This window comes from Carassius auratus, chromosome 25, assembly GCF_003368295.1.
Source record: "Carassius auratus strain Wakin chromosome 25, ASM336829v1, whole genome shotgun sequence".
Taxonomy (NCBI): Eukaryota; Metazoa; Chordata; class Actinopteri; order Cypriniformes; family Cyprinidae; genus Carassius; species Carassius auratus.
Genome location: NC_039267.1, coordinates 13,915,324 through 13,930,106, shown reverse-complemented (window position 1 = coordinate 13,930,106; position 14,783 = coordinate 13,915,324). Strand labels below are relative to the sequence as shown.

At 35.4% G+C, this 14,783-nt stretch overlaps 1 protein-coding gene across 3 annotated transcripts in view; it reads left to right on the top strand.

The window, feature by feature from the left end:
* The first annotated feature begins 722 nt into the window (after window positions 1–722).
* Window positions 723–14,783, top strand: part of tmem266 (transmembrane protein 266) — a 57,753-nt gene continuing 43,692 nt past the window's right edge. For 2 of the 3 annotated variants that reach the window (XM_026202791.1, XM_026202789.1), the window contains exons 1-2: window positions 723–1,488; window positions 5,110–5,222. In XM_026202791.1, coding sequence (XP_026058576.1) covers window positions 5,209–5,222 — 14 coding nt within the window. In that variant the 5' untranslated portion in view covers window positions 723–1,488; window positions 5,110–5,208. Of the gene's footprint in view, window positions 1,489–5,109; window positions 5,223–14,783 lie in introns of those variants that run through there. The other variant, XM_026202790.1, reaches the window with a different exon arrangement.

Sequence of the window (14,783 nt, the reverse complement as noted above, 5' to 3'; positions counted from 1 at the left end):
AATTCTGTTCTTAAACTTTCTATTGATCAAATAATCCTGAAAAAATAAGGTATCATGGTTTCCACAAAAATGTTTAGCAGCACAGCTGTTTTCAGCACTGATAATAATAAGAAATATTTCTTGAGCAGCAAATCAGCATATTACTGGATCAAATTATATTTTTAAGATATATTAAAGAATTTAAAACTTTTACATTTGACTTATTTTCCACAATAAACTTATTTAATCGAGGCAATAAAACAAAAACAATAAAAATGTTACCACATAATCTGAAAATGTATCACTTTTTTTCAGAATTACATCATTTAAAAAAATCATAATGTGCAGTAACAGTTTCCTGCTTGTCTGATGACACTAGTAGTGCACATATCAATGTCAAACTATCTTGTGATACTGGAATGATACGTCACTACAGTATATCAAAATGACAATCGCAATACACAGTGTAATATTATGACAGCACGATGAAATTAGTAGCATGTACAATCATATGATATTATTAAAGTAGTATGATCACACCAGCAGTATGAATCGCACAATGATAACCTAAACAAATTGCAATATCAAAGTGAACTCATTCAACCTAAATACACTGATTTATAACAACAAAACCACATTGTATGCGTAACTTCAAGTAGCTCTTTACAGAACAATTGCAAGTTGCCACTTTAATGATGGAAACTTTACAGTGTAGTGTAAGGTAAGTATTAGAGTTAAATGATGTACATTGTATGATGGCATTACGCGCCGTACTGTGATAGTACGGAATGGTTTGATTATATTACTATTGTATTATAATGGGATTCCTCACATCTCAATGTCACCTCTGCCATCTCCATATGCTCAGTCATCCTGACGTTATATGACTGGAGCGTGTTTGCCGCACGCAGTGTTAATAGTGAGGGAATGAGCCGCGCGTGACGCGTGAGAATAGTCGCACCTCAGCGGGCAGGAAGGTGTTTTGATGGATGCGAGGTTATCCCGATGAACATTTGCCATCTCTTTTGGAAAGGAAACCAATAGAAACGCGTTTTCTCTATGTAATGAATCCCCTCCTCCCCTTCCTCCTCCTCCTCCTCCTCCTCCGACATAACGGAGCGATGCTGGCGTTCATGCTTCAATCGAAACGCGTCTAATCGAAACGCGGCTTCGACGCGATGGAGACGGAGTCCCTGGCGTGATTTAAAGGGGGAAGCCCTCAGTACAACACGATTGAGACACAATGCACGCCTCCTGTCGCGAATACGAAGGCTTTCTCTGGACGTGTAGACTCCTAATGTCACCTCGCTGAGCGATGATGCTCGCGTCACGGCTCGCGTTCACTCATCGTCCGCTTTATTCGCGAAAGAAGCAGCAGAACGGATACTTGACCACTGCGAAACTGCCCTTTTCACGCTTCAAGCCTCTTCTGGTTATCGGCAAGGGACACATTATTATAACCACGAGGGCCAGGGACACACGATTAAAGTTTCAACGATGTAAATCGAGGTAGGTTAGCCCTCGGAGACGTGCATTTCATCACTGCTTCTTCTCGCTTCCATTCCACCCATTATCGGCTTAATTGGTGTTTGCTGTTATTTTGGTAATTGCATCACTAATCACGCGCTGCCATGGTGCCGACTTGGTGATACTTTAATCAGAAGACATCACTTCATCCAATAGCTCCTCTAGGCCTGGGAAATACAAGACATGTCTTCCATTTTCATATGTGATGGCTTATATTACAGTGTGCGTCTGATGTTGTGTTGATGAGGAATTTTTGGCCATGAGAAAATCTGGTTGTAAGTGGAGCTTGGAGATGAGCACAAAATGGCACGCAGTGGTTCCATCGTCATGTATTTTGGCTTTCATGTTGGCTGAACGTGTTCCGTCTGATTAAGTTGGCCTGCTAAACTTCTGAAAGTGGCATATCTGCGAACTTTGATTCTGTAGGTCTTTGGGCACGTGGTCATCACAACAGTTCCGAATGAGCGCTGATGTGAGACGTGCCTGATTCAAATCAGTCCAATGAACCAATAATTCCTTAATGTTTTGAATCTGGAAGACCTGGACACGTCACTGCAGGTTTAGAAACGCTCGATTAGCATGACCTGGATTTCACCTGTTATGACATGATTTGAAGACAGCCTGGCTGGGAGTAAAATATGTTGTTTTACATATAAGTTAACAAAACATAAGGGATTGTTACTATTCTTCATTTATTATAGGTTTACGAATATGATACCAATGTGTTAATGTTTTAAAAAGTTGTGAAGATTTAGCTAACTGTACTATAGCACGAGGAACTACATACACATAAAATACATCAATTTATAAAGTCGGTAGCACTTCACTGTGAACGTAAGCAATGTTAACAAAAAGAAACAATTTGAAGTCTTTGGATTTTGTTTTTTTTACATTGCTTAAGTACATTAGTTAACACAAACTAAACATGAATAATACATTCTGAAGCATTAATGTTAATTTCTGCATTTAGCTAACATATTGCTAAATGTTAATTTATAAAGTTTATATATTTGGTAATATTACATTACGCTGACTGTATTTTTTTAAGGCTACCTAAAATATGCATCATGATATAACATGTGTGACCCTGGACCACGAAGCCAGTGAGGGTCAAATTTGAAGCTTTCCAATGATGTATGGTTCGTTAGGATCGGACAATATTTGGCTGAGTTACAACTTTTTGAAAATATTGAATCTGAGGGTGCAAAAAAAATCTAAATATTCAGAAAATCGCCTTTTACATTTTTCCCAAATTAAGTCCTTATTAATGCATTTTATGAAACAAAAATTAACTTTTGATTTATCTATGGTAGAAAATTTATAAAATATCTTCACAGAACATGATCTTTATTTAATATCCTAATGATTTTTGCTATAAAAGAAAAATCAATAATTTCGACCCATATAATGCATTGTTGGCTGTTGCAATAAATATAACCATGCAACGAAAGACGTGTTTTGTGGTCCAGAGTCACATTAATTCTTAGATTAATTTCTATTAATACATTTTATATAATGTTTAACAGATCAATAGCTCAAGTCTTGGCTACAAAAAACAAACAAAAAACGACTAAATATTTCCATCTTTATTTAAAAAAGCAGATCAATAAACACTCATTGACCTCTTGCATGCCCTCACATCTTCCTTTCTCCTCTACCTTGTCCCACTTCCATCTATTCAGACTTCCTGTCTCAGTGTCCGGTGTACGCTGTGCCTTCTTTGGCTTAATATGATTTGTCTTGTGTACTAGATTCACCTCATCCCTCAGCCTGAGGTAATACCACTTGTAAAACCGCTATAGTTTGAGACACCAGCGTTTGTCAGGCGGTCTCAGTGAATGAAGTTTTCATCACAGTGCTTCAGTGATTGAAGCTGGTGGTAAACGAGCGCTACGGACCAATCTATCTATTGATGTCCGACCATACCGAGGTTGACAGCTTCATCGCACCTTGACACAAAAAAGGGCAATCGTAGGCAGTCTGAGCTTTGTGTAATGCTTACCCAGCTGAAAATCAAGCCATTTGTGCAATAATAACCTTTTTTTTTATTCTTGAGTTGAGGTTGTTATTAAATGTGAATGAAGCACTATGCACTCAGCTCACACATGCATATCATAAGTAGGAATCTATGAATTCTGGGAATTCAAAGGGCCAGCCTTTACCACAAGAATATGTCTTGTCCTATTAGAGGGACCCCTTTTTTTAACCTGTCTAACAATCGACTGCAAGCTTGCATTCAGATCTTACCTCCATCCATCCACCATGTCTTGATAAACTGTTAAATGCGAATGTAGTTCGCAATACAGAAGAAAATATCTGTTGCTACTTCGGTTTCATTGTGACTTTCATACCTCACAGAAAGGGGTATCATTATCAGCTTAAATATTATCTTTCGTAAATTATCATATGATTTAAAAAAAACATAGATTATAGCGCACAATTGCTCCTGGTTACTTTTTAATAGGTTTTTGTTATTTTTGGAGCCTGACAGTGTTTGTCACTGTATGGGCTGTTGAATAGATACTTCAAAATATATAAAAAAAAAAATTCTCAGAGGAAATATATTCTCAGAAATATTTTTCTATAATGATGAATTTCATGTCGGCATAAACTGCTCCTTTACACCCTCTAAATGGAGGTTTGTTTCCTCTCCAGGTTTAAATCAAATATTCTGTTAAATGGAGTATGTACAGTAGATTTGTTGAATCGTAGCTTTAACAGTTTCTTCGCTTGATTTAAGTCACAGGTCATTGGTAAAACTGTGAAGTTAAGCGACTATTTGATTTCATAACAGATCCAATATCTCCCTTCATTGATTTTATTGCATAAGTGATAATTTCATCGCTCCACAAGGATAACTTTGACTGAACTAGATGTTCATGCTTTCTTAAACACATGGTGGGGAATTTCAATTGTTACATAATAAATATTTATACACTGAACAAAATTATAAACAACACTTTTGTTTTTGCCCCCAATTTTTCATGAGCTGGACTCAAAGATCTAAGACTTTCTTGTACACAGAAGGCCTATTTCTCTCATATTGTTCCCAACTCTGTCTAAATCTGAGTTAGTGAGCACTTCTCTGCCGAGATAATCCATCCACCTCACAGGTGTGGCATATCCAGATGCTGATTAGACAGCACGATTATTGCACAGGTGTGTCTTAGGCTGGCCAAAGTGTTACTCTGTGTGAGGCAAACTGTGGTCAAACCAGACACTGACTAGTTTTCAGACTCCCCAATACAGTAAAACTACATATTTTAGAGTGGCTTTTTATTGTGGCCAGCCTAAGACACACCTGTGCAATAAACGTGCTGTCTAATCAGCATCTTGATATGCCACACCTGTGAGGTGGATGGATTATCTCAGCAAAGGAGAAGTGCTCACTAACACAGATTTAGACAGATTTGTGAACAATATTTGAGAGAAATAGGCCTTTTGTGTACATAGAAAAAATATCTTTGAGTTCAGCTCATGAAAAATGGGGGCAAAAACAAAAACAAAAGTGTTGCATTTATAATTTTGTTCAGTGTAGTACTTTATATAATACATTTTATAAATTTGTTTAAAAAGAGTATTTTTATCTGGTTTTCTTCTCAGGTCTGGTATGAGTGAAGTCGCCTCCGTCTAGCACAAACTAGAGCTCACATTTGAGAGTCGAAAGAGGACGTCCGTTCAGCGTTTGCTCCGCACCACACCATGAGCCAGCCACAGTGAGTGTGCAAACTACATCCCGCCTGCTTTATACTGTTATACTTTATACTGGAGCGTGAGTACACTGCCGTGTGTATCATGCACAGGAGAGTGTGTTAGATTGTGTTTGTGTATGTGTTTATTCTACACTAACTATTCGTTAAGCAATGTATTGTTTAGACATTACTGTCCACTTTATTTCATTTGAATACTTTTTGGAGTGAAGATTTGTTTGTGTTACATTTGTCGGAGATGTTATTGGTTTCTCTCATTTTTAGATTGTGTTATTCGAACATGAGTTATACAATGATTTGTCAATAAGTCTGGTTCTACTAAAAATAGGTCACAAATTCAGTATTAATAAATTGGTATGACTATATATTGTGGTTACTGCTGTATATATCATATCATAACGGCATCATCATAATATGGCAATTTAATATGTATCATAATATTAAATATACTAATCAAAAATAGATACACTGCTGTTCAGAAGTTTGTGGTCATTAAGATTTTCTCTTAAGAGTTCTCTTATGCTTCCCAAGGCATTTATTTGATCAGAAAGACAGTAAAAACCTGAATTGTTTTCTATTGTAATTATTTTAGAGTGGAATTTATTTCTCTGATGCAAAGCTGAATTACTCCAGTCTTCAGTGTCACATGATCCTTCAGAAATCATTCTGATATGCTGCACGAGAAACATGACTAAAAATATGAATTACAGTTGTGCCACTTAATATTTTTGTGGAATTCAGGATTCTTTGATGAATATAATAAACCACAAAGACCACAAATATTTTAATGGTAGTGAGAATACTGTAACTGCAATATTTATCATGGAAGTAAAGGTACATTGATTGCTGGGCAATATTCAAGCCACTAACATTATTAAACAGGACAGGAAAAATACTTTCAAATTGGTTTACCGAACAGACTCCTACTGTATCTGCCATTGGGCAGATAAACTGATAGCCCTGCCCCCAAGATTCACATATTTAACAATAAATATAAAAAAGAATTCACCTACAGAGAGACATTAAGACATCTTTCTTGACAAGGTCTGTCCAGCATATGAATGTTCTTAATTGATTCATCATCTTCAGCAGCCGAGATCCTTGTGTTTGCTCTGCAGCAGGAGGAGTGTGAGATCGTCATTTATAGCCACACACTGTTCTGCAGTCAGGCGCTCAGCGTGTCCTCAGACTCATGTGGAGAATGCGAGATCCTATTTGCCCTTTCCACATCTTTCCAGCCCAAAACTGTTCAAGGATCACAGATGCTGACTTGGCCTTCTTAGGTGAAGTCTTCATGATGCAACTTTTGCATTAGATTCTCTGTAGCTCAGAATCAGGCCACCTGACCCAATTTAATTTGACGCAAACAAAAATAAGTATGTTAAGTATATATCCATTCTGTATATTGCATTTTCAGGTGGCTGGTGTTGATCACTAAGTCTCTGAAATGTTAAGTTCATTGTGGACGTTCAAATGTCATTCATATTCGTAGGTATTTGTATGTAAAATGCATACATACATTTTTGTTTATTCTAATTGGCACTGAAACTATAATAGTAGCCTGTTGTCTGTGTCTAAATTGTAAACTTGTACTTACAACAGAGACATGTAGATGTTTATGAAACTTTTGATACACATGATACTGCATAGAAAATATAACTTTAGCTACGTTCAAATGTTTATAAATCCTTTAATGTTCATGATGTTGATAACTGCATGATAGCATTATCAGCAGTGCCTAAACTGTAAACACTTCCATGTATGTTCAACTTTACAAAATGTTCACAAATTATTTGATCTTATTGATAATCATACATTAGTATCATATCAATGTCTAAGATGTAAACCCTTTTATGTACAGCTTTTCAAACATACAAATGTTTACAAATCCTTTGATGTGAATGTTGTTGATAAGCATGCAATAGCATTGTGTCAACAGAGCTTCAAACAAAACCCTTTTATGCACAACTTTACAAAAATAATTTACAAATCTTTTGATCTTTATTGTGTATTATCTTGTTCATGATATTGTTACCAAACCTTTTAACAACATGTAAAGCATAAAACCATTTACATATGCACAAATTTCAATGTTTAAAAATACATTAATGTTCAAAAGCATTGTGTCAACAGTGCTTAAAACGTAAACCCTTTTATGTCTAACTTTACAGAAATGTTTGCAAAGGTTAATGTTGATAAATGTACAATAGTATTGCATCACAGCATTTAAAACATAAGCCCGCTGTACAAATTATTCCAAATCCTTTAATGTTCACGATGTTGACACGTCTGTGCAAATTATTCAAAATGTATGTGTGCTTGAAACACACTATACATACAAGAACCTTTGAATACCAATGAGATAACGTTGATTGAATGGTCTGTACTTCTGTTCCTCACTGCCTTGTATCTGTTCGTGTCAAATTAAATATGGTGAAAGAATATTAATCAAGAATCAGCTCTGAAGTACAACCAAAACTAGCACCGCTGTCAGTTTGTATATTGCATTCTGAAGAAGAGCTCGGTGTGTGGCCCTCACAGGAAGCTCCTGTATTCTGATGGCAGTGGTGTCGGTGTCCAGAGAGAGGAGGAGAGGGAGGTTTGGGAGGTTGGTAGTGAATTCAGAGTGGATTACTTCAGCTGCCGTCTTTGTTCATCAGAGCTGCACTTGTGTACTGTGCCTTCAGAGCGAGTCTGAGACACGGGAGTAAGCAGCAGAGATTCACATGATACATTTGACTCAATTACACACCACACGATAGATTGCAAGTATACCGCAAAACTCCTTATACTAAATCAAACCAAAACCGCCATGTGGATATTATTTACATGTGCATTATGCTGATCTTGCTTTGTGAGAAATAGAAATAGAAATGCTTAAAGCAAGGAAAGTCAACAGCGCCAGGATCTAAGGATGGTTATTTCACTTTTTTAGAATCTGCATGACGATTCTGCAAGTCTTTTCCTTCACTGTTTTTACATATTTTCTAAGATAAAGCTGGGTTAAGACAATGAATGAATGAACTGATGCATGAAAAAAAATAACAGGTAATTAATTTATTTAGTCGGATATATTAAGGTTGCTACTTCATTATCACTTGATTTTTGAATCGTCATCAGTAGAGAATATATTATAAAAGTAGTATATCCATATTCAGCCTGTAAATGTGTCATATCATGTAGCTGCAGTGAAGTAGGCTAACTGATGTCGTTCTACAGTCGTGACACAGATTTTCTTCAGTAATTTCTGACCGTGTACTGAACATCATCTGGTCATGTTGTTATTGTTTATATGTGTCCTTCTATTCACCACACAAGGTGTGTGTGTGTGTGTGTGTGTGTGCGCGTGTACGGAAGTGATTGTGCACACATGCATGCATATTAATGTGCTCATGTTTCCACACACGCATGCTTACATGCACTCTGACACACCCTGAGGATGCCTTTATGCTTGAAACAGGTCAGCTAACATTTAGTTCTGTCTAATGAGGTCTGTCTTGTAGTTTTGTGAAAAAGCTGATCATTTTCTCATTGTGATATTCAACATTTACAACAGCGTCCTCTCTGCTTGTTCTCTTCGAAGACTATAGTACCATCCAGATTTACTAACAGTCACTGTTTATGATTTCATCATGTTATAATTACACAATCTGCTTTTTGTCATATTCATATAACTTATGATCTACAGATGCACTAATATGCCACTTTTTATAAACTGGTTACGGATTAAATGAGAATATAATAATTAAATGAGTTTTGTCCTTTTTTTCAAACCTGTTACCATAATTTGGGGCATATATATATATATATATATATATATATATATATATATACTGATTTTATTTCACTTAATTTTTTTTCTAGAAAATATAATTAACCAATCAATCATTTAATTAATTAAATAAATATAGAACCCACACATAAATGTGTAACAGGGTCAAAAATATATCCTTAAGCTGTTACTAGAAAGACTTGAAAAGGCTCAAAATGCTGATTTAGATACCAATGATAATAGAATACCGATAAATTAAAGAAAAACAAGTTTGGTTGATTTTTTTGTCGTGGAAAAATGTTTAGTAACAGGATTAGCACGAGTTGTATCAAAATGAAAATAACTGAATTAAATTATTTGTCTGTGTGTGAGAAACCATTTAAATTGTGCTACTTCTTGGATGTTTTTCCACAGCAAACAATTACACACAAACTGCGGGACAGTTTTAAATATATTTCAAATTCTAAATTTTTTTAAGAAAAAATTAGTTGATTTAAAGTATTAAAATATACATTTTACTGCAGCGAATTGAATATCAGTCAAACACAAGTGTGTAAAAATTACAATGACATTGTTTGATGGATACAGTCGAGAAGGTCAATTTACAAAAAAAATCACCAGTTGGTGTTTAAAACAAGCTACTTTTCATTCTGTATCAGTTTTACATTACATGATAGTTAATCCAACCCATCTAATGGTTCATAATAACACAACAAAAATACATGGGATTAGTGCCACTAATGCTTTAAAAACAAGTAATGGGACACCAAATGTGCCGTGTTTGTGCACTGCACCATATGCTTTCATTTCTCATAGCTTTGATGTATAGCCTTTAATGGCTCTGCAGAAAAAGGGGTCATGCAAACACTCTGACTTACAACACCAGACATCTGTTCTGATCAAAAATATTCTTCAAAATAACTTGCTTTGTATCTTGGGTTTGGTCCAAGTGAATCTTTTTTGGGCCCACAATATGCTGACCCATTTTTTTTCACCATCATCTAGTTCATAATACACAAAGCTGCATTGTTATTTAACCTCGAAATATCGTTCAATGTCACACAAGTCTCCGCGATAAGACTGTGGCAGACATTATTACACCAAGGCCAAGGATGAATGCTGGTTGCAGCATCTGGCTCTGAAGGTCTAACAGATGTTACCGGGGTATCACCTGACACCCCTTTTGTACCCTATATGCAGTTTTACTACCTTGTTTCAAGGCCTATGTGTAGACTTTGTAGTATATAACTTCTCACCTGTATCACCAAAAGTTTGCAGGCCACAGTCGTAATGCAATCAGTTTTCAAGCGTATTGTTATTGTCCTCTGCAAACCGCGAGTTCAGAGGCATAGAGATGATATCTCCTCTGTGATTTGCAGTGTGTTTAGTGTGTATGGTAGCCCATCAAGGGATGTTATGATGACTTTAGTGCATCCCATGCTGAAACAGCATTTTATCGTCTTAGAAGGCCACTGAATCTCATAACTCAAAACTGTACTAAAGGAACGTGATATAAAAGAGAAACTTTTAGATGGATGTGCGGGAGATATCCACAGTGTTTTTACTTCATTTCAATTTACAAGTACAAAATAACACCTCTGCATAAATTTCTTATATTTTTATACCTTTTGTTTGCACATTGGACTTGTCGTGACCCAGCATGGTAAAATTCAATTCAATTCAGTTCAATTAATATTGAAATATATGATATATTAATTATAACAATTAAATATTTAGATTAACGGTTAATCATTTTAATAATATTGGTCTCCGCGTCCAAAAATGTACAAAACATAGTCTGGCTTAGTGTTGTTCGTGGTTTTTGGGGGCATAAACGTCGGTGAACTGTAAATATAGTTGATATTTGAGTTGTTGGTAATTTTTATAGTTGGTTATTTAAAATATAAAGTTATTACAAATTGAAAATAGTAATAAGAATCAACATCATAGCTTTTATGCTTACAGTAACTTTTACTGAGCTGAACTGCTTCTAAGAGAACCATTATTTTTTAAAGGAATAGTGTGTTAAAGGAATAGTTCGCCCATAATTGAACATGTTCATGGTTTACTCATGCTCAAGTTATTCCAAACCTGTATGAGTTTCTTCTGTTGAGAGCAAAAGAAGATATTTTGAATAATGTTGGTAACCAAACAGTTACTGGAAGTCATTGACCATAGTATGGGAAAAATATAATATGGAAGTCAATGGGGATCAGAAACATTTAGCTATTATTCAAAATACCTTATTTTGTTCAGCTTTGGAACAACACAAAGGTTGAGTAAATGCTGACAAAAGGTGAACATTTCTGGTGGAGTGTTCCTTTAATTAACCAAACCCGGGATTGACAGTGGATTTTTCTGCCTCCCTGCATAGTCTCCTCTCGCAGATTCACTGAGGTTCATGTTCCGTCGAGCTCCACACTTTTAAAGGGAAGGTGTTTTTACTTTGCCGTCGGTGCATTTCTATGGTTGAGCGCAGCTTGAGGTGCAAGCTATTTAGATACTACAGAAGATTACAGCATCTCTGTGAAGTGTGGTCTGGAGACCAGCAGTTCCACCTAAAACATCAACAATATGTTCCATGCGCTCAGAACAGAAACATTCTCCTTTTAGAAGTTTACTAACATTGACAAAACATTTTTATTATTTTAATTCCTAAAGGGTTTCTGGAATACCCCACACAATTTATTTGGAAGACCAATAAAAGAAAGAAAGGCTATGGATTCAATTGTGCAAATGATTTCTTTGTAATTTATATGTATTTTTATTATAATCAATTATTAAATGTAAATACTAAAAAATGATGTAATATGAAAAAATATATAGCCCCCTCTTTCATTTGACAGACACTATTGAGGTATTTTTGTAAATACACATTTTTGGTAACCAGCCTTTATTTACGATGTATCGAAGCTATAAAGCTGGAAAACGCAGCAACCCATAAAACTGGTCGGTGGGGGTTAATGTTCATCCCTGTGGGCTACTTTCTTATTTATTTCTATTGATTCTCTCCAGCTGATTTATGACTGTGCGCTGTAAACTCACTGGGGGCAAAGTGAGATGCCAGCTAGTTTAAGTCGTTCAGTCAGTGGAAATAAAAATAATCATAGAAGATATAGCACAACCCCTTCTAAATTAAAAATGTGTATTTATGTGTGCAACACTTTATATTAAAGTCCAATTCTCAGAAGTAAAGGGGTCGTATGATGCATTTTTAAAGATCATTATTTTGTGTATTTGGTGTAACAAAATATGTTGACATGCTTTAATGTTCAAAAAACACATAATTTTTCAAATACTGTACATTATTGTAGGTCCTCTATGCCCCATCCCTCTAAAACGCATTGTTTTCTACAAAGTCCCTCCTTCTGACAAGCGCAGTCTGCTCTGATTGGTCAACTGACCCAGTGCATTGTGATTGGCCGACACCACAAGCACTTGTCAGAAATAAAACTTACTTCCAGTAGCTGACTCAGAAGCACCAGATTGTCGTAGAAAAGTCAGAATGACCTTCTCTCCTATGTTCACGAAACAGTCGTCCATAAAATGCGTTGCTGTTCTGTTGTAAGTAATCTCAAAGATTCCTAAATGCATCTACTTTCTCGGAAGGACAAATAAAGAGCATTTGCTTTCTCCTAGATACACACAGCATTTCCCTGACATGACTGCTTCAACACTAACTGTGTTACTGAAACCACACCTTTGTGCGGCAAATATTTCCACATAGTGATGTAGACATGTGGGGGCGTGTTTGAATGAGGTGTTTCAGGGGGGCGTGGCAGAGTCTTAACTTTGATTAAGAATATCTCTTTGGATTTGAGACTTTAGTCTTTGCAACTTTACAGATCTTCTTCATGCACCAAGAGCTTGAAACACTCCAAAGAGAAAGAAAAACTTGAAATCACATCATATGACCCCTTTAATTAGCATGCATATTGCTAGCATATATTAGTACTTACAAAGCATGTTATTGCCTTATTCTGCATGAACATATTTTAATAATCCTACCCATACCCAAACTTGACAACTACTTTAAGCATTAATAAGCATCAAAGTAGGCATTTATTTAGGCAAAAAGTCATAAATATAAGTGAGAATTAGACTTTAAAATTAAGTTTTAACCGTATTCTAGATTACACATTTTGAATAATCTATGTTAGACTCCTTTTGATTTCCTTTACACTTTTGTTCTAAATCATTTATCACATAGTTTTGAATTGGTTTATTTTGCACCAAACTGATATAAAAATAGTAGAAGTAGAAAAAAATAACTTTGTTTTAAACAACATGAGGTAAATTAACATTACATTACGTCAGGTTTCTTGTATTGATGAAAAGATGATACTTCATTTAGATAAAAAAATACAAATACATAAAAAAAAACTAAAACATACTAAAATGTAATTTTTTTTTTTGTTTACCTGCATACCAATATGAGGAGAAATGTAAAAATAATTAAATTAGAAAAAAAATATTCGTTTTAGAATTTAGTACATTTTTTATAATTTACTGTGAATGTTATGTAATCATGTTTGTAATCTGATCATGAGCATTTTTATACATCTTCTAATCTAATTATAAGTACTTTATTTTTGGAATGTGATTATCTAATGCAGATAAATAAAAAATACAGTAAAAACAGTTATAAAGGAAATTATAATAAACAAAAAGTCATTTATTCCTTTATATTATAATGAAAAACTGTTCCTTAAAAATGTAAAAATATTTTTACTCTTTTTTTACTGTGATTTCGGCTATATTTGCATGTAAAATTAGAGAAACAACACAATATCTGTTTTAACTGAAAGTGCTGCTCCTCTCTGCCGCTCACTGAACTGTATATTTTATTTTTACAGTGAAGACTATGTAGTGCTATTTTACATTTAATTATTTGGGTTCTGTGCCTGGACACCTACAAACTTGAAAAAACTTAAACATTGTGTAAATAGCCCAAATAAATAAATAGAATGAACATATAAATTAAACTATTTCAAACAGGGTCCACTGGTACAGCCCTACTGACCCCAGCGACGGCCCTTCATCAGTACCTGACAGAGTTACACCATTGCATATGGTTATTTGAAAATGTGATTTTGATGCCCTGAACAGTTTGTGCGTGTCAGGACTGATTAGAGTCCTGTTAGCAATCGCTGGGAAGCAGTGCCAAATGTGCAGATAGCATCAGGGAGGATGGGACGCCACATGCTGAGGCTGTCCTTTACCAGCCAGCCGGCATGAATGGTGGGAAAAGAGATTTTGGGGAGAAGTGCGACCAAAGCGCTGCTGTCGTGGACCATTTCGGTGTCTGTAAAACTATGATTGATGATGTACAGTACACTACTGTCATTTATTGCAAACTTCAGTTGAAATAATAAATAAAATATAAAGAAAGTTACGTTTTGTTTTTGTTTTTTTGCATTGTGACCAGTGTTGGGTATAGTTACTTTGGAAAGTAGTTAGTTAGGTTACAACGTTACCATCAATTAAAAGTAATCAGTTATGATACAGCGTTACCTATTCATAAAAGTAACGCGTTAGAGTACTCATGCGTTACCAAAAATTAAAAGCAGTCTGCAGCGGCTCACACATGACAGACACAGCCCCCGGCCCCTTTAAATGCACCTAAAAGTCGTGACTTCCGACAATGAATAACGTCAGTCATCCGACTAAATTAACACTGCAGGATAACGATAACAGGAAAGACAGTCAGCAATAGGCTATTGGCGTTTTATTTATTTATTATCACAGAACATATTATTAATCAAAATTCGCACCAACCCAGCCCGGGTAGCCTA